Genomic DNA, 20,345 nt, shown 5'->3' with positions numbered 1-20,345 from the left:
CACGAATCTTGGCGTAGTCAATGAACGATGGATGCCTAACCGGTAGGTACCAGCTCCGGTAAAAAGAGCTTTGCGAAGTGTTGGCTGAGTCAAGTGTGATGGCCGGTGGTAGTGCGTGCGTGGAGTTAGTGGTTAGTGGACTATTGCGTGAGATCATGGTTAGTGGCCGAGCATGGTGGCTGGGCTGTGCATGGGTCCTTGTGTATATATGTACTGAGTTAATGAAAGAGGAGCCGAGAGGTCCAGCAGAAAATATGTAGCCTGTGTGTTCGCCAAGGAGAAGAGCCTATCGCAAAGCTTTCGTGCTCCTCCTTGGTCCATGCGTGTGTGTGTGTGTGTTCTTGAGAGAAGGTACAAGAGAAGAAGATAGAGAGAAACCACAAGAGAGCTGTGAGAGCCAGCTCAAGGTAGAAGAAGAAGCGGCACTGCGAGGAGGCGGCGCCAACACCTAGCACACGAGGCCGTCCCTGAATGAATCTTTAGTACCAGTCAATACTCGGATGCAGATTCTATTAACCCTTTGGTCTTCACTTGGTAAGCATCTGTTCAACTGACCAGGAAATAAACTGTGCTATTACCCGAGTTTCAAGTTCATATCATATCAGTTTACTCTGTTATAATGTAATACTATAATGGAATTCTTACCTTTATATCGACCTCAACTAAGTGTGTACCGGATCTCCTGTGCTTTAGACTATGGATATTGTAGTAACTAATTCTTGTATTTGGCTTCTTATCACTTCTCAGAACTCTGCTTTCCAAGTCGTTTTACTGCTTTCAGTTCCTGCCTATTACCAACTTTCAGTCATGCTACTTGGACAGTTGAGCTGTACAATGATATGGGTGAGGCAGGATATGAGTGATGCCGGAAGTGCTGGTACAATGTACTGTAGTTCTGAAAGAATAGCGACTTGAAGACAAATTAAATCAAATTTAAGTAGAGATTAAGTTATGTTTTCAGTTGATTTTCATATGATAGACGTAATTTAAATTTGATCACATTAAGTTTACCTTCACAATTCTAGGAGCGTCCGAAACTAAATATATGAACACTACCAAAGAGGTTTGGCAAAAATGTGGCATTTGATAGCCTCCCACCCTCAAAACTAGATATGACATGAATTGATTTTGAAATGTTGGTAGATGAAATAAGATTCCAACACTAGTGAATTTTTCCATACAAAAAAAATGTATGACCAACTTCTATAAAACTGAATTGTTTTGTTTTGGAGAACCGACCTGTTTAGTTGTGGATAAGGCAAATTCCCGATTAAATATTTCAGAGTTCTAATTGGTTATCATCGATTCACTATTGCAGAGTAGAAACATGTGTTGAAATATCTTCTAGTCTAGTTGCGTCATTTGCATAGGATAAGGTTCTTAGGAAATTTGTTAGAGATTCCACCAATGTAATGTTCGTGTTTAAATCTCCCCTATCTCCTCTCCTCCTGTATATTCTCCACGATGTATGCATACACGAGATAAGCCTCGTTCATCAATCTTTATCTTTACCTAATGATAATAAAGCACCTATTGTTTCTGCTCGCTCACCGTCACGACATTTTAACAAAATAGTCCCTGTTGTTTTAGGTAGTTAACTTGCGGTACTAATTTAAGTTGTCAACGGTGAAAAAAAATGTTTCGTTCGTGGGCCGTGCTGATACACGGGGGAGTAGATTTGTAAAAGGAAATATATCAGCACAGGCTCTCCTCGATGCCTACAGGTAGGGCTGGGCATATAATCCGAAAACCGATGTCCTGAACCGAACTAACCGGCACCGAACCCGAATTCACCAGAACCAGAAAAGCATTTGAACCGAACCTAGCCCGGTGAATTCGGGTGTGTCCCTCGGGCACCTTAACGGACCGAAAACCGAGTAACCACGTAGGTCCGATCTACGCGTCTGTTGCTACTCTTTCTTTTTTGAGGTAATATCACCAAGAGTCATAGAGAACTTGCGCTCGATGTTCAGTTTGGTGCTAAACTTTAAAAATATAGATTTGTGGTCATCCAACTTGTGTTCGCGTCCAAATACGGTCTCTTCGCTTGTATACAACCGTATGGCATGTCCACTTGGCGCACCAGCCTGGCGATGGCCCACATATCAGTGGTTCGGAGTGAACAAAGCGTTGGGTGACCGCAACACGCCAGTTTTTTTTTGCAGAAAAGACCCTCATAATTTATTTAATTGCATGAAAAACTCTCAAGTATAATGAAAAAAGCTGCCGCAGATGGGGTTCGAACAAGAGACAACACAAAAACAAGCACTCCACTCTGGGAAAACACTCCCAGATCTGAACGTCTCTTGTTTAAGGTTCTAGCATGCTACTTGTGAGCTGCGTCATTTATGGTGTTTCTTTATTAGTTTTTTGCGAAAACTTGCTATCTATTCATTCTCAATCATGGTAGTATAAAGAACACCATATGTAATAAAAATCACAACCAGATCCGTGGGCCATCTAGCGACGACTACAAGCACTGGAGCGAGCAGAAGACGCATTGTCCCCATCTTTCTTCCTTCGTCGGAGCCGGGCAAACCTTGTTGTAGTAAATAGTCGAGAAGTTGTCGTGCTAAGGTCACATAGGACCAACGCACCGGAGTAGCAACCATCACTGATGAATAAAGTCATAGATTGGAAGGATGAAACTTGTAAACACCCAAACGAAGGCGAACGAAGAGCAGACCAAAAAAATCCAACGAAGAATAGCACCGACCGAATCTCGTGAGATCCGACGGAGACACACCTCCACACACCCTCCAACGAAGCTAGACGCAGCATTGCGACAAGAATGGAACGTAGGAGATATTATTTACCGAGGGACATCACCGCCCCAACACAGCCCTAACCAAGACGTTGAAACTAACGAGAACGAGAACGGGTTCCCTCCCGTCGGCGGGAGGCCGAGGTCCTCTGCACCTCCATGGTCCAAAGGCCATCGGAGATGAGGCGGACGGGTGACGACACCGCCTTTTCTTGAGGGAGGAAAGAGAAGTGGTACCTGACTATATTGTTTAAAGAAATTGGATTCAAGAGGGCCCATTGTGGAAATCTACGTAGGCTCCCATCCGTAACAAACTTCCATAGTTTTGCCCTCTACGTATGTACATCCAAAAAAAAAGAAAAACATGTAAATATACATCGTAAGGTGCACACGAGTACGTTGATCCGTGCATGTAACGAATTCCACGCCACCTCGGTCGACGAATACATACAGATCGATCGATCGATCGTGCCCGGCCCTAGCTAGCAAACCGAGATCGATCGATGGCCGATGCACGCGTACGACGCCGCGCCGGCGTCGAGATCGGGGACGACGCCCTCCGCGAGATCCTGGCGCGCGTGCGGGGCCTGAGGGACCTCCTCCGCTGCGCGGCCACATGCAAGCGGTGGCGCCGCCTCATCACCGATCGGGACTTCCTCCGCCGCCGACCGTCCGTCCTCGCCGGGATCTTCTCCCAGGACTATTACCCCGACGACGACATGGCCCGGCGCCCCTCGGCCTCGGGGAAAGACATCAGCCTATACAGGCCTCCGTGGTTTCTGAGCCTGCACGCCGGTCTCGACAACATGCAGGAGCGTCTTGCCTTGGACTCGCTGGTCGCCGCCGGCACCAACTTCCACAGGCTGTTCGACTGCGCGAGGCCATTGGCGGCGCGCCGTGGTTACCTCCTCGCGCGTGTCCTGCCATCCTTCTCACCTGATGTCAGCGATAGCGACAACCACCGTAGGCGGGAGAAGCTCCATCTGGCAGTGTGCCGCCCTCTGCTCGACAAGACGAGCACACATCTTCTCCCGCCACCTCCCTTCGACATGACCGAGTACTTGGACCGCACTCTGAAAGGTTACGCAATTCTCACCGCCGCGGACCACATGAGCGGTGACGGTAACTTGGTGGACCACATGTCGCCGCCCAAGTTTCAAGTGTTACTAATTTACAGTGACCATCTCAATGGTTTTGTATGCGCCTCCGCCTACCGCTCGGACACACCCCGTGGTTGGAGTATGCCGGTCAAGTGTTGCCCAGCGTTCGGGCTCAGCAGGTATGGCCCATGCACTGGAGTCATCGCGCACGGTAGTGTGCACTGGTTGTTCAAGGATGAAATTGCAAACCAGATCTACGCACTTAACATAAGCGCAGACACATCACATGTCTCTATGGCCAAGATCCAGACCAATGTCAGTGATATCATAACATCGCCCATCCCATGCGTTTCCGGAGAAGAAGGAAGATTTTCCTTTGTTACTATTGAAAGGAATGGTGTGGCTCATCTTTGGACCAAGCAAGATCAAGACGATGGCAGCCATGACCAAGGTGTGTGGCAATGCTCTGAGCTAGCCAAGTTTGGGAGCAAGAGAATAGACCTTGTCTTCTTTGCAGAGAGCAGAGGTGCTTTACTTGTTGAGCAAGGCGGTGCCTTCTCCACTGTCGACCTCAAGAGTAAGGAGAACATGCCAGTGTATCTCAAAGATGAAAGACCGGAGCATTTAAGGGGCACCCGCTGGTTTCCAACAGACTCGTGCAGTAGCACCTGTTGCCGCACCTGCTATCGTACACACTGTGGTGGCGCCTGTGAATTCACACCTCCGGTGTTGTACGAGATGCATTGGGCCTTTATATCCCTCTCTTCTCATGTGGGAGATGACATAAAGAGTAGATTGATTAACACTATCTAAACATGGTACATTTAAGTGGTACCTAGTTAGTCAATTATAGGATCGGACCAATAATATGCACGTTTTGATGAAGATGGATAGGTGTTGCTGGAATTAACGAGAGATGGCAGTCACCTTCATCCACTACTGGAAATTCCTTTTCTGCTGAATGTTGCTGTTTTTGTTGTGTTCCGATCCATTCCACGGGCTTTTGGCAAATTAAGATGGTCTTTGCCAGAGTAGTGTTAACCCGCATGCATTTTTGCTTGGTTATTTGTGATGCCTCCACTTTAGTGAACTTGCTATGTCGTTGTCTCTGCCTTGCTTGTTGGTTTGACAGATTATGAAATGCTAGCTATGATATTCGTTCATTTCCGGTATCAGTTTTGTCATGTTTCAGATAACGAGTGAGCATCAGATCCAGTAAAATTTAGCTAGCAGTGCAGGTAAATAATCTTTTCCCCGTACTTCATCTCTTGAAAAGGAGATAACACTGAAGTTTCTGTGTCCCACAGAAAGAGATAGTATCAGATAGAGTTAAATTAGATAACACCGCAGATAAACAATCTTTTTTCCTGTACTTCATCTCTAGAAAAACGTCTTGTCAGTTTTTCAGAATATAGCTAACATTGCTGAAAGAATTGGTGGAAGCGTTCCTACTCCTCCTTGGAGGAGCCGCGTCGTATATATTGATTGTGGGCAGAAACAACCTCTGCCGTGGTTTACAAGATGTCTCTCGATCTCTTGGATTCGGTGGTTACAACTTAAAGGAGAGATAGAAGGATACGGGAGAGGATAGAGATAGAGGAAGTTGAGATTACATGTCTAGAAGGTTTACAACTCTATTTCTAACACCCTCCCTTAATCTCAACTATCCTATATTAAGATTGTTCTTGAGCTCTTCAAATGACTTGACTGGCAAGGCTTTGGTGAACCCATCTGCAACTTGATCTTTCGAAGGAATGAATCGTATCTCTAACTTCTTCTCTGCAACTCTTTCTCGCACAAAGTGAAAGTCTATTTCAATGTGCTTTGTTCTAGCATGGAACACAGGGTTAGCCGATAGATAGGTAGCACCCAAGTTATCACACCATAGACATGAGATGCGCTGTTGCTTTATTCCCAATTCTGCAAGCAATGACTCCAACCAAATAATTTCAGCAGTAGCATTTGCTAGAGACTTATATTCAGCTTCTGTACTTGATCTTGATACTGTTGCTTGTTTTCTGGCACTCCATGAAATAAGATTAGAGCCAAAGAAAACTGCAAATCCTCCAGTTGATTTTCTGTCATCACTACAACCTGCCCAATCAGCATCAGAGAAAGCACTGACAAGTGTAGAGTTAGAGCGTCTGAACTGAAGTCCCAAGCCTGCAGTGTGCTTAACATATCGTATAATTCTTTTCACAGCTGTCCAATGAATGGATGTAGGAGCATGCAAATACTGACACACTTTATTGACAGCAAAAGAAATATCTGGCCGTGTCAAGGTTAAGTACTGTAGTGCTCCAACAGTGCTCCTATACCTTGTGTTTTCTTCTTCCTTAAGAGGCTCCCCTTCATGTGCTGAGAGTTGCTCCGAAGAAGATAGTGGTGTGGGTGAAGGCTTGCAATCCTTCATTCCCATGCGAGTCAGAAGTTCGGTGACATATTTTTCTTGATTCAACACTACTCCATCTTGAGTCTTCTTGACTTCAATGCCTAAGAAAAAATGCAAATCACCAAGGTCCTTCAAGGCAAACTCTGAACTTAGATCATGCAAAAGAGCATTAGTAGCACTTTGTGAGGAACTTGCAACTATGATATCGTCAACATATATGAGCACGAAAATGACGGTGTTTGCCTTGTTGTAAATAAAGAGAGAGGTGTCAGCTTTAGATGCAATGAAACCAAGATGCTTTAACTTTGAACTCAACCTGGAGTACCATGCTCGAGGCGCTTGCTTCAGACCATAAAGTGCCTTGTCAAGTTTGCACACATGGTAAGGTTTTTGTTTATTTTCATACCCAGGTGGTTGCTTCATATAGACCTCCTCTTCCAGAACACCATGCAAGAACGCGTTATGTACGTCTAGTTGTCTCAGACTCCATCCTTTGGATATAGCAATAGCCAGAACAAGTCGTATAGTTGCAGCTTTTACAACAGGGCTAAAAGTATCCTCATAATCAATACCATAGCGTTGCTTGAAACCTTTTGCAACTAAACGCTGTCAATGGAGCCATCTGCCTTCTTTTTGATTCTATAAACCCATTTGCAATCAATGATGTTTTTACCTTTCTGATTTGGCACCAAATGCCATGTTTTGTTCTTCATAAGTGCAACATATTCTTCATCCATTGCTTTTCTCCATTTGGGATCGTCAAATGCATCATCCAATTTTGTTGGTTCACCTGAAATACACAACATGCCATATGGTATAGTACCATCAGTCCTTATTTTTGGATTTCTAATACCTTTCTGCAACCGAGTCATAGCCCTCAAAGGAGCAACTTGTTGCTGCTGCACAGGAGGTTGTGTATTTCGGCTGGCCGCAGATGATCCAGAAGAGCCTTCCAGGCTCGTTGCATGCGTTGCGGCAGACAATTCCAGGTGAGCTGACGCAGACGATCGTGTGGCATCTGATGTGGCCGGACTTGCACTGTTTTTGCTGGAGTCCATGCTCGTTTCCTGCGCAGACGATCCCGCACCGATTACTGACGCGCCCGCTGGTCCAGGGGCTGTCGGTCGCAGGCGCGCGCTCGCTCCACCACGTGATGACGTGGCTGCGCCGGACTGGGTTGTCACCGCCCGGCCCCGCTGTCCACTGTTCGGCGTGGGATTCAGCGCAGATCGCGCGTGATCCAAGGCTGATGGACGCGCAGGCGTGCCAGGCGCCTCTGAATCATCCTCGTATGGCGCGCCTGCTCCCTCTTCTCCATCTACATGCAATATAGCATCATTTCCTGCCAGATTTTGATCATTTTGACCATTTTCTGCGCCATTTTCTTCAAGGACCTGCACAGGCATGAGAGAAATACTAGAACTAGCATGGTTACTGTCATATTGGTTATCACAATTGTTGTCTCCCCCGTGATCAAAACTCTGGAGGTTACGTGGAAGAAGGAGTATTTCCTTGCGAAGAAGGGCACCGACATTTGGATGGAGAGATTTGAAAGGAAAAACGGATTCATCAAACACAACATCTCTAGAGATATAGACTCTGCCTGTGGAGACGTCAAGGCATTTTACTCCCTTGTGCATAGGACTGTAACCTAAGAAGACACATTGTTTTGAACGAAACGCAAGTTTGCGTGTGTTATATGGTCTGAGGTTTGGCCAGCATGCACAACCAAAGATGCGAAGGGATGTGTAATCGGGAGTAATACCAAAAAGGCGTGTGATGGGCACCTCAAATTTTATGACTTTACTAGGACGAATATTGATGAGATATGTAGCTGTGAGAAAGGCTTCATCCCAGAATTTTAGAGGCATAGAAGCATTGGCTAGCAATGCTAGTCCTACTTCAACAATGTGATGGTGTTTGCGTTCAGCTGAACCGTTTTGCTGGTGAGCATGGGGGCAAGAGACATGGTGTGATATTCCAATTTTTTGAAAGAAGGAATTAAGTTTCTCATATTCACCACCCCAGTCAGTTTGCATGGCAAGAATTTTGGAGTTCAATTGTCGTTCAACAAGATTCTGGAAATTGCTAAAGACTTGAAAAACATCAGATCGTTTCTTTAACAAATAAATCCAAGTAAATTTGCTATAGTCATCAATGAAGCTTACATAATATGAGAATCTACCAACTGATGTGGGGGCTGGCCCCCACACATCTGAAAAAATAAGTTGTAATGGAGCTGTGGATACACTGGTAGGAATAGGGTATGGCAATTGATGACTTTTAGCTTGTTGACACGAATCACAAACTGACTCAACACTAGACTCATAGGGAAGTTTATTTTTGCTAAGGACATGCTGAACGATGACTGAGGATGGATGACCCAAGCGACTGTGCCACTTTGCCGAAGTTGGCTTGGTGACACTCCAGGCTTGTTTATTCGACCATGATGATGACGATGATATAAGTGGATAGAGGCCCCCCTCACACTTTCCTCTAAGGACGACTCTCCTCGTTGCCAAATCCTTGATAACAAAAGAGTAAGGATAAAATATGATAAGAACAATGTTATCAATAGCAAAGCGATGAACTGAGATAAGATTCTTTGATGCTTGAGGACTATGTAGAACATTGTTTAGATGTAAATTTTTAACGGGGGTTTTAACAATTGAATTTCCAATATGAGTGATTTCCATACCAGAACCGCTTGCCGTGTGCACTTGGTCACCACCATGATACTTCTCTCTCATCGTTAATTTGTCGAGCTCCCCCGTGATGTGTTCGGTTGCACCAGAATCTGCATACCAATTAGTATCAATACCATAAGAGTTGGTGGTGACCACGTTTGCCCTTTTTTCTTCTTGGTGGTCGTCATCGTAACGATGCCAGCACACCCTAGCGCCGCCGGCATGGTGCTTGTAGCAGATCTGACATTCTGGAAAGTCACGATCCTCCTGCTGCTGTTGCTGTCGTGGATGTGAGCGCTGGTGGTAGCCGCCGCCGCCACCACCACGGGCTGGAGACGAGGATGAGCGATCCCCACGCCCACGCCCACGCCCTCTGGTGCCGCGACCACGGGGGCCCTTGCCCCGATTCTGACCGCGCCCTCTGTAGACGGCGTTGGCAGATCCGTGGTAGCCGCCAGCGGGAGCATCTCCTAGCATCTCCATTCTCTGATCAAAAGCAGCAATCTGCGCAAACAAATCATCAACATAGATTGTGTTCTTGATGGCGCCGACCGCTGCAACCACTGGATCGTAGTCACGGTCGAGACCAGCTAGGATGTAGTCGACCATCTCCGGATCAGAGACGGGCCGACCAGCAGCAGCTAGTTCATCTCCTAAACTTTTCATCTTTGCCATGAACAGGGTGCTTGGCATGGTTCCCTTCTTTGTGTTGGAGATGGCCATCCTCAGATTCGTGATCCGAGACTGAGACTGCGAGGCGAAGAGAGTCGTAAGTGCAGTCCATAAATCGAAGGTATTCTCCTTACCGACGACTTGTGCTAGTATCTCCATGGAGAGGGAATTGAGCAGGTAGCTGAGGACTTGCTGGTCCTTTGACAGCCATGGTCCGTAGACCGGGTTGGGCACCATGGATGTGCTCTTGTCCGACTGCTGCTGCTCCACCATCTTCGGGGGCGCTGCATCGGTGCCATCCAGGAGTCCGGTGACCTGCGCTCCTCACAGGGCCGGCATGACCTGGGCCTTCCAGAGGAGAAAGTTTCCCCTTGCTAGCTTCTCGGTGGGTGGCGCTCCAAGGTTAAGGGCGACAGGAGAAGAGGAAGACATGGCGAGGTAGATTGGTTTTTCTCTATGGACGCTAGATCGATTGGAAGAGGTTGGCTCTGTATACCATGAAAGAATTGGTGGAAGCGTTCCTACTCCTCCTTGGAGGAGCCGCGTCGTATATATTGATTGTGGGCAGAAACAACCTCTGCCGTGGTTTACAAGATGTCTCTCGATCTCTTGGATTCGGTGGTTACAACTTAAAGGAGAGATAGAAGGATACGGGAGAGGATAGAGATAGAGGAAGTTGAGATTACATGTCCAGAACGTTTACAACTCTATTTCTAACAATTGCAACCAAACATGCATCCAGACATGGTTATCCTTGGCATCAGTCAAATATCTGGCATAATATTCCGTCTGCCGTATCGCCATTCGCCAGTGGTAGACGACCGATGTAGTAGGCGTCCCTTTGGGAACAAAGCATTCCTTCACGAACGAAGCGTCCCTTCGTGGACTATATATTGTAACCACAATCATCAATGAGAACAACGATTCCTGCCATTTTACTCTGTCTTTTATTACGTTATCAACGTGTGTCTCTCCGCTGAGAGAGAAAGGCCGGAGGTGCCCGACGAGGCGACCTCTCGAAGACGGCTTCGGCCCACCACGGCATTCGGTGCACGAGAGCGGCGGTGGCGTCTCCCGACGTTCGACCGCGGCGTCTGGCCTTACGCATCTCGCATGGAACAGCGGCGCCAGAAACCATGGACTTCGGCCTAGTCCTTCCCTAGCAGAGGCGACGGTCGGCGTCGTACCGGCTAGCGTCGCCATCGGCGGGTGCTAGCAGTTAGCCCACACGGCTAACGGAAGATTCCTCCCATAGAAATTTCCTACTAATTATGTCTTATGCCTCACCATTGCCTTCACGCGCACAACTCGGCTGACAACAGCACTACAAGTGCAAGGCACAGTGTTTTCATGCGCATGGAAGGTGTTGATTTCCATTGCTGTAATAGCCTAGAAGCACCTCTTATTGGTCGGGCCCTTTGCAATTATAGCTACCTACGACACAAAGATATGATGATACTTGTGGTGATTTGGGTATAACAACAGGTCATCATTTTGTGGGGATATCTGGATCAAAGAGCAAATGCTTTCATATCCCTTGATATTTTGTTCTTACTTCCGAACAAGTACAATTTGTTCTTAAGAATAACCACAAAAATAACAGAAACTATGAAACACTTTAAGCGAAAAAACATTAATCTATTGTTCGTACTTCAGGCTACCAAACCAGCAAAACAACATAGTCGCATCTATTTAGAAAATTGCAATGCAAACAGACCTGATAGATTTTATAGAAGTTTGTAATAAATACAAGAATTCCAAACAGAAAAGAAATACTCCTTCAATCATAGGTGGCCTCAAACACATTCTTTCAAGGTTGATTCTCAGGCAATTTAAATAAAAATATATTACCTTTTGAGCATGGTTAAAATAGTTTAGGCAGAGAGGATACATATCAGGAAAATACTACTATAATTAATGAATTAGTGTACGCACCTTAATATGATCCCAGTATGCGTGTAGATACGAGGTTTGCCCTAGACCTTATCATACCGTGGTGGATTAATGAAAATACAGCCAGCTCAGGAAAATAATAACTGAGACAATGGAACGGCACAAACAAGTGTTTTTCTGGTACTGTCAAAATAATAATAGGAAAAAAAAACATTTGATCATGGTATCATCTAGTATTGACCAAAGCACTCGTAGTACATCCCTTCAGACATAACGTTATACCCGCGGAAATCTGTTGGTGCTCCCGGGAGCGCGCGTTCCTGCCCATGAAAATATTTTTTAAATGTCAAAAATATACCAACAAAAATTCTAGGTGTTCTTTGTCATATCCAAATGCTACATATGAATTTGCAAGCAAAAAGATTAAACATTTTTGCCCGTGCAAGAAAATAAACAAAATAAACAGCAAATGTTACCCCAAAATGTCACCTGAAATTTATTTATTTTCACGGGCAAAACACCGCTGCTCCATTTCGCATGAATTTTTTTAAGAATACTTACGACACTAACACGAACATCTATAAAAAAATCAGATTTTTTTGAAAAACATTTACTATATTTTTTGTTTACTATTCACGTGGGAGCATGCGCTCCCGGAGCCAAAACACCATTGTAGTATCAACTTTTATAGAGCGTAATAGCATCATAACATGATGACTACTCGTGGTATTGATGATGCATCATCTATATGTGCAAGAACAGAGCCGATGTGCATCATAACGTTAGAGCAACTCCAACGGGGCGATTCATTTCGTCCGCCGCCGTCCGTTTGGATTCGCGCGGATAAAAGAAGTGGCCCAATGCGCCGACCCAAACGCAAAACGCGTCCGTGCTGACGCATTTGCAGCTCAAATTTGCGTCCCAAATGCGTATGCACGGATGCGGAACGGACGCCACACGCGCCTTCTCGATGTCCACCGCGGCCCCACCTGGCGGTCGCCCAACTACCCGCCACCTTGCTGGTCAACTTAATTTATGATCTCGGGCCCATGCGTCAGCGACGACGGTCGTCCTTTTTTAAGCCGACCGTGTGGCGGGGCCGTCCTCATCCAGTTCCCGTCCCCATCTAGGCCACACTCACTCCCCAGTCGCCGGCAAGCAAACCCTAGCGAACCCTCCCCGCCGTCCCTCCCCGCCGCCTCGCCAAAGCCGAGCTCCAGCCGCAGCCGCAGCTGGAGCCCATCGAGCGCTACTCCTGGACGGGAGTAGTGCGTGAGTGGGTGAGGCCGCCGCCGGTCTGGATGCGGGCCACGCCGGAGCAAGAGGCGGCGTACCTCGAGCACTGGCGGCAGATCCGGGTGGCCGAGGAGCACCACAACGGCGAGTACCTCGAGATGCTCGAGCGCGACGCCGAGGCCGAGGAGGAGGCGCGCCAGGCCGCGGCGGCCCAGGAGGCGGCACTACCAGCGCCGGCATAGCACGCACCTGACATGGCCGCGCTCTGGAACACGGCGTTTGGCTGGACCGGTCTGGCGCCGACGCTCATCGACCTCACGGACCCCGAGGACGACGACGACGCCTAGGGCAGCGCGTCGACGTGTAGTTTTTTAGTTTGTTTTTATTTTCATTAAATGCTAATGTGGACGCGTGGACTCCTGCCGGCCTTCGTGGCCGGCTTTATTGTTTAATTAATTTAGTTTTTGTGTTAAATATGCTTGCATTCAACTTTTTTTACGCCGTCGAAATGGGTCGCGCTAGCGTTGAGCTCATGCGCCAACCCAAACGAACAAAAAGCGGACAAAATCGTTGTCCGTTTGGGTCGGCCCGTTGGAGTTGCTCTTATACCCGCACTGGTAGCAGTCTAGCAGACGAGGTACGCAACTTGTTTTTTTGGCGGAAAAGCCACACAATATTAGTATATTGATAAAATAAAGAATCATTCTCCTTGCTTTATTTTCGCAAAAAAAATCTCCTTGCTTTTTTTAGGAAAGCCATCATGACGGTTTATATTTCATGCGAAAATAAGGATACATTGTTTGATAGAACGTCCACTAGAAAACCCGGACGCTCCGACTTCCAAACAATAGTTCGAGAGGCCTCCCTAGGATAGTGATTAAAAACAATAAAACTAAAATTACGAGCTAAGAAAGTACATTCTTCATAGATAGCCGCCGCAGGTCCGAGGGAGTTCCCGCAGTTCTGCATAACATCAATCACCTCCATGCAGTCCGCTTCGACATATAATTTGTTGCAACCCATATCATTAGCAAGTAACAACCCATTTCTCAGAGCCCTTGCTTCTGCCGTCGATGCATCCTCCACAAAGGGAATGTCCTCGCATGAAGCAGCTAAAAAATGTCCCATGTGATCTCGCAGGATAGCTCCTGTACTCCCAGAGCCGCTGTCCATTTCAAATCCCGCGTCGAGGTTCAATTTTATAATTCCCTCGGGTGGCCTCTCCCAGTCGTGCCTCCTGATCTTTGTGTTCTTATTTTTTGCTCTCGTGAAGTTTTTAGCTAGAGCCGCAATAGCATGCGCGGATCTGGACGGGTCCTGTAGAAAATCCTAGTGGGTGTAGCGGCGACGCTCCCACCACACGTACCATACAGTGGTTGCCACCAGTACATTGCATTGGACTCCCACCATTGATGCCTGTAGGCTGCTCTTGGGCCGAAACAAGTCAGCTAGTACTGATCCTCCCTCACGTTGTGCCGTACATACCTCAGCCACCAATTGTCCTAGACCCAGGATGCACCACAAATCTTGTACTCGTGGGCATAAGAAGAGGGCATGTTTAATACTCTCACAATCGATAGTGCAAATAGGACATTGCGAACTCGTGATCATATGTCTATTTGCTACAAACCCCAGACAAGGGATGGCTTCAAGTAAGGCTCTCCACACATGAATCTTTATCTTGGCTGGTACACTTAATTTTCAAATGGTACACCAAATAGGACTAGTACTTGAGGATTGAACTGAGCTTATCATTCTCAACTTTCGTCCGTGTTGGTGTTCCCACTCTTCATGATAAGCTGACCGTATAGAAAAAATATCGTTCTTATTGCAGTGCCAAGAGACAAAATCATTCATCATGCCTATAGCTAGAGGTATATTCAGAATACGATGTACATCGACTGGCCAAAATAATTCATTAAGCAACTGCTCATCCCAAACTCAATTCTCTTCATCTAACAACTCAGAGACACATGTGATGACAATATTACCCCTTGGTGTCATTACTCCCCGTGTAGGGCTGGTTGGGATCCTCCCATATGTTTATTTGAGAGCCATCCCCTACTCTCCATATATGCCCTCTCTTGAAAGTCTGTATCCCACTCCATAGGCTCTGCCATGTATAAGAACTACCCTTCTTGAGACTACAATTCAGAAGGTCACCCTCAGGAAAATATTTAGCCTTCAACACTCTCGCACAAAGCGATTTTGGTTCAGACAACAACCTCCAACACTGCTTAGCCAAAAGTGCCATGTTAAAACAGTGCAAGTTTCTGAATCCCATGCCACCTCTCTCTTTCGGAACACACATCTTCCACCATGCAAACCAATGCATATGCTTTTTTATATCATCATCGCCCCACCAATACTTAGACATGATCGTTGTAATGCTATTGCACACCTGTTTGGGCAATTTAAAAACTGACATAGCATACGACGGGATAGCCTGTATCACTGCCTTCAGCAAGACCTCCCTACCTCACACAGATAACATTTTTTCTTTCCAACCCCTTATTCTGCTCAAAACTCTATCAATAAGATGTTGAAAATAATCTGACCTATCAATTCCCACAATTGGGGGTAGTCCCAAATATTTGTCCGTGATCGCCTCTGCCATAATATTTAAAGCTGTGCAGACCTTGACTTGAGTTTCAACAGGGGTACAGGGGCTAACGGAAATACTCGATTTAGCTTCACTCACCAGTTGTCCTGAGGCAGCACAATAATTGTCCAGTGCTCTCCGGAGACTATTAGCATTTGTTGCATCGGCCCTCATAAGGATAAGGGAGTCGTCGGCAAACAGTAGATGTGAAACCGGGGGGCGTCCCGGCAAACCCGAACTCCAAGCAAATTACCCGCCTCCTCTTCATGCGTAATCAGGCTAGAAAGGCCTTCAGCACAGAGCAAGAATAAGTATGGCGAGAGTGGATCCCCCTGTCTGAGACCCCTGGACGGAACAAAATAATCAGATAACTCATTATTAACTCGGACTTGGTACCTTACAGATTTTACACACTCCATAATCAATGCCACCCAGTTGGGCCTAAACCCCAGTCTTAGTAAAACCTTCTCCAGAAAACACCACTCGACCCGGTCGTAAGCCTTGTGCATATCAAGTTTCACCACACAAGTGCCATATTTACCAACCGTTTTCCTCTTAATTGCATGATATGATTCAAAAGTCACAAGAAAATTATCCGTGATGAGCCGCCCTGGAACAAAGGCGCTTTGGTTTGGTGAAATAATATATGTCAAGAGACATTTAAGCTGGCTCGCTAGAAGTTTAGAGATCACCCTTGTGTACCATGTTACATAGGCTGATAGGATGAGATTGTGTAATCACATTTGGATTTTCAACCTTCGGGATTAGAACAATGGTGGTATTATTCCACCCCTCAGGGATCTTCCTTGAGTTAATGGCCAGCAACACCTCATCAATCAAGTCCTCACCAATTATATGCCAGAACCGTTTATAAAAAACAGCATGTAACCCGTCCGGGCAAGGGGCTTTTAAGTCGCCGATATTGTACATCGCTTTCTTCGCTTCCTCGCGTGAGTAGGCCCTATTTAGTTCAGCATTCATCGCCTCATTAACATGTGGTTTGATTTTCTCTATGACATGAGCATTCGGTTCCAGAACACCAGATGTAAAGAGCCCTGAAAAGTAAGCTGCAGCATGAGCTTTGATGAGCGCCTCTTCTTCTATCCATTCACCATTCTCCTTCTGAATCCGCTTGATAAAATTCTTTTTTCATCGTCCATTAGCAGCTCGGTGAAAGAAATCTGTATTTTGGTCTCCCCGGGTTAGCCAATCAGCCTGGCCACGTTGGAGCCAATATATCTCTTCCTGTTCAAGTAACTTTTCAATTTGCAGGTGCAGTTCGTGCTTCCTAACAGCAGCAGCATCATTCAGCGGACCCGACAACACTACGTTTAGTTGTTTCTGCAGCTCTCTAAGCCTATGCTGTCGGCCCTTTAATACTTCTCTGTCCCAACGATGTAGTGCGCCATGAACTTCCGATGTATTTTCTGCAAATGATGCTATCCCGGATGCCTTGCGTCTGTCCCAGGCCACTTGAACAATCGTCTCGATGTCCTCCTCAGCCAGCTAGCGTGCCTCGAATTTACGAGGGCCGCAAGGTCCTCTAGTTTGTACTCTGAGCTGGTATTCTGTATCAATAAGAACCGGTCGGTGATCGGATTTATCGAATTCCTCATTCGACACACCGTAACCAGGGAACATGTCCGCCCATCGAATGTTACTAGTTGCACGATCTAGACGCTCTCGTATGTTTCCTCGTCGCCATGGGAAGATGTCGCCAGTGTAGCCAAGGTCGTCCAGACCACAGTCAGAGAGGGCATCGTTGAAAGCTTGCATGGAACGTTGGGGCCATGCAACACCCCCTTCTTTTTTATGGGTATGTAAAATTTCATTGAAAACTCCAGATAGTAACCACGGCATGTCTGACATAGCATGTAATTCCCTTATGTAGTCCCACGTCAAATGTTTCCGTTCTCCACTTGGCTCCCCATAAAGACCCGTGAACCGCCATGTGTTGTTGGAACCTTCGTTTATTCGGATGTCAATGTAGTTGGTATGTACTCGTGATGACGTTACCCCCAACTTATTGTACCAAAACATAACCAGACCACCACTTCTACCATCGCTTTCTGAAATCGCCATTGCCTCAAAACCCAAACACGCCTTGAGCTTTTCTGCCTTAGCTTTGTTCAGATGTGCTTTAGACAGAAAAAACACATCTGGTCTTACCCGCCCTTGGATCCCCAAGAGCTAAAAAATCTCCTCGCTTTAGTTTACTAATACTGGAATTTCTCAATCACTGTAAAGTTCGGTGTGAATGTTACTACGTCGAGGAATTTATTCAATATTTGTTGCAAAATTGTTTTTTTTTAGCTAGGGAAGCAGTCGCTTAAAAGGTTTTTGTTTTATTCCACGGATTTTGACGATTGGAGGCCGGCCTGTTTCAAGGCTCATGCTACTTTAATAAACAGGTTTTTTTTAGGGCAAATTGCTGGCCCCGACGGTTACTAGCCGCGTTCAGCCGCGTTGGGTCGGTCGACAAATACACGATCATGCGGGAGGACCCTAACCACCAAGAGATAGATCGATCCATCGATGGACAACGCACGCGTACGCCGCCGCCGCGACGGCGCCGAGATCGGGGACGACGCCGTCCGCGAGGTCCTGGCGCGGCTGCCGGGCCTGCGGGAACTCCTGCGCTGCGCGGCCACGTGCAAGCACTGGCGCCGCCTCGTCCTCGACCGGGCCTTCCTCCGCCGCCTCGGCCTCTGGCCGGACACGGCGCGCCGCCCCTGCATCCTCGCCGGGGTCTTCTCCCAGATGTGCTACTCCCGCGACGACTCGAGGGACGAGGGCAGCCTCTACGCGCCTCCGCGCTTCATCAACCTCCAGGACGGCCTCGACGACGTGCGTCATCCTCCCCGTGCCTTCTACTCGTTCGTCACCATCGACGGCGACGACCGCGGGCTCTTCCATCTCGCGAGGCCACTGGCGGCGCGCCGCGGCTTCCTCCTCGCGCGCCTCCTGCAGCCGTATTCGCCCGGCAACCGCGGCGTCGGGCCCAACAAGCTCCACCTGGCTGTGTGCCGTCCTCTCCTCGACAGGAGGAGCACGCATCTCCTCCCGCCGCCTCCCTTCAACATGGACGACTACTTGGACAACAATCTGATAGGCTGCGCGATCGTCACCGCCGCAGACCACGCCGCCACCACCGCCGGCGATGCTAGTTTGCTTCCGGTGGACGTGGACCACAAGCAGCAGCAGGATCAGCAATCCGCGTTTCAAGTTTTATTGATGTACAAGGACAACAACGACGGCTTTGCGTACGCCTGCGCCTACTCCTCGGCCGCGCCCGGCGGTGGTGGTGGTTGGACTGCTCCGGTCAAGTCCTACCTGGCTTCCCGGTACACCAGGTGCGGCCCACGCGCCGGCCTAGTCGCCCACGGCATCGTGCACTGGCTGTTCATGCATTACCAAAACCATCAGATCTACGCCCTTAAGCTAAGCATGGACACGCTGCACGCCACTTTGACCGAGATACCCATCGAAGTGCACCCCACTATGCCACGGCCGCCAATCCCATGCACCGTCGACGGAAGGCTGTCGTTTGTTACCATAGGAGAAGACGGCGTAGCAGATCTATGGACCAAGCAAGAACAAGATGACGTTGTAGCAGCCAAAGAGAAAGAACAAGATGACAACGCCTGGCAAAGCTCTCAGCTGACGAGCCTGGGGAGCGAGAGAATAAGCTCGGTCTTCTTTGCAGAGACCAGAGGTGCTTTGCTCGTCGAACAACATGGCGGTGCCCTCTCTATCGTCGACCTCAAGAGCAAGGAGAAGTCGCCGATGCATCTAAAGGACGAAACAAGCGAGCAGCATTCGAGGGGCACGTGTCGGTTCCTAGAGTCGTGCAGCAGTAGCTGCTGCCGCGGATACAGCCATGGATACAGAGGCACCACATGCCTACAAGCACCCCCGGTGCTCTATGAGATGGATTGGGACGTCTTTCCGTCGACCGACCCTTGTCTCTCTCTCTCCTCAGGTGAGAGGTGAGAAACAAGAGTAGAATGATTTTTAGGGCTATTTTAAAAACCATGTAGGATACATTTAAGTGGTAACTTGTTAGCTAGTTTCAGAATGTGTTATTTTGGAAGTATGTGTTTGCAGATTATTTTGGTTTTAGTCACATACTGTGGGTAGTGGTCATTTGCTATCGTTCTTGGGTTTGTGGTAGTAGATCAAGAAACTACGTACATTGATTCCTTGGACAGTTGGACGTGATGGTGAAATTCTTATCAGTTCTTTGGTTAAGCTCAATAAAGAATAGATGTCTTCAATCGCTGATTATGGTCATATCTTTATGTAGAATTATGGTCGCCAACCATTTAACGCGGGTAGGAAAAAAGTTACCCTCATTGTCATAAGATACAGATAGCAAGATTTCATGGTAGAATCAGCAGATTTGGTCGCCAACCATTTAACATGGTCAGGTTCATGCTCCTAAAAATATTTGATGTTCTTGCCAAGTTTCATGCTCCTAAAAATATTCCATTGTCCGTGTATGGCATGGTCGCTGCTCGCGATGCGGTGGACTACAACCGCAACCTCCTCTTCTTTTGCGATAGCAGCAACTCCCAAAAAGTCACTCAAGACGTACGTATGGCTACTAGCCTACTAGTGTATTAATTTGCTCTTCATTCGCTTTTGGAGATCTTGCTGCATTTTTCTAACGTCCTCCCTTGTTGATATGGTGAAGTTTTTGCTTCCTTGGTTATGCTTTGTTGATTGGCAGGGGAGAATGGGCTTCCACAGCAATCAGTTTTGCCTGCCTGCCTTCAGAAGAAGACCACCTGAAGCAATAACACAATCCATGTCAGAAAAGCCTGTGGTTGTTGTGTCCTCTCTACTGCTGTTCATATTGGCAGTATGTGTTGCACTTCACTTTTTCTCCTAGATGATATGAATCTTCACAGTGCTCCTAGTAGATGATAAGAATTCGTTGGTTTGAGAAGACATTTTTTCAAGAGATGAAGTAAAGGGAAAAAAGATTGTTTGCCTA

At 47.2% G+C, this 20,345-nt stretch overlaps 1 protein-coding gene across 2 annotated transcripts; it reads left to right on the top strand.

Moving 5' to 3' along the window:
- The first annotated feature begins 140 nt into the window (after positions 1-140).
- On the top strand, positions 141-20,345 carry LOC123047476 (uncharacterized). Of its 2 annotated transcripts, none has more exons than XM_044471042.1 (2): positions 141-534; positions 17,769-20,345. In XM_044471042.1, exon 2 carries the CDS (start codon positions 17,882-17,884, stop codon positions 19,337-19,339), a length of 1,458 nt encoding a protein of 485 aa, XP_044326977.1. In that variant the 5' UTR covers positions 141-534; positions 17,769-17,881; the 3' UTR covers positions 19,340-20,345. The 2 variants fall into 2 exon arrangements, with proteins under 2 accessions (XP_044326977.1, XP_044326976.1); XM_044471041.1 differs by having other exon boundaries at positions 17,758-20,345.

This window comes from Triticum aestivum, chromosome 2B (assembly GCF_018294505.1).
Source record: "Triticum aestivum cultivar Chinese Spring chromosome 2B, IWGSC CS RefSeq v2.1, whole genome shotgun sequence".
NCBI classification, from domain to species: domain Eukaryota; kingdom Viridiplantae; phylum Streptophyta; class Magnoliopsida; order Poales; family Poaceae; genus Triticum; species Triticum aestivum.
This window is presented reverse-complemented; position numbering and strand designations above follow the sequence as displayed.

What these genes read in the sequence shown, in the direction of transcription:
- LOC123047476 (XM_044471042.1), top strand. Translation starts at nt 17,882, where the DNA reads ATGGACAACGCACGCGTACGCCGCCGCCGCGACGGCGCCGAGATCGGG.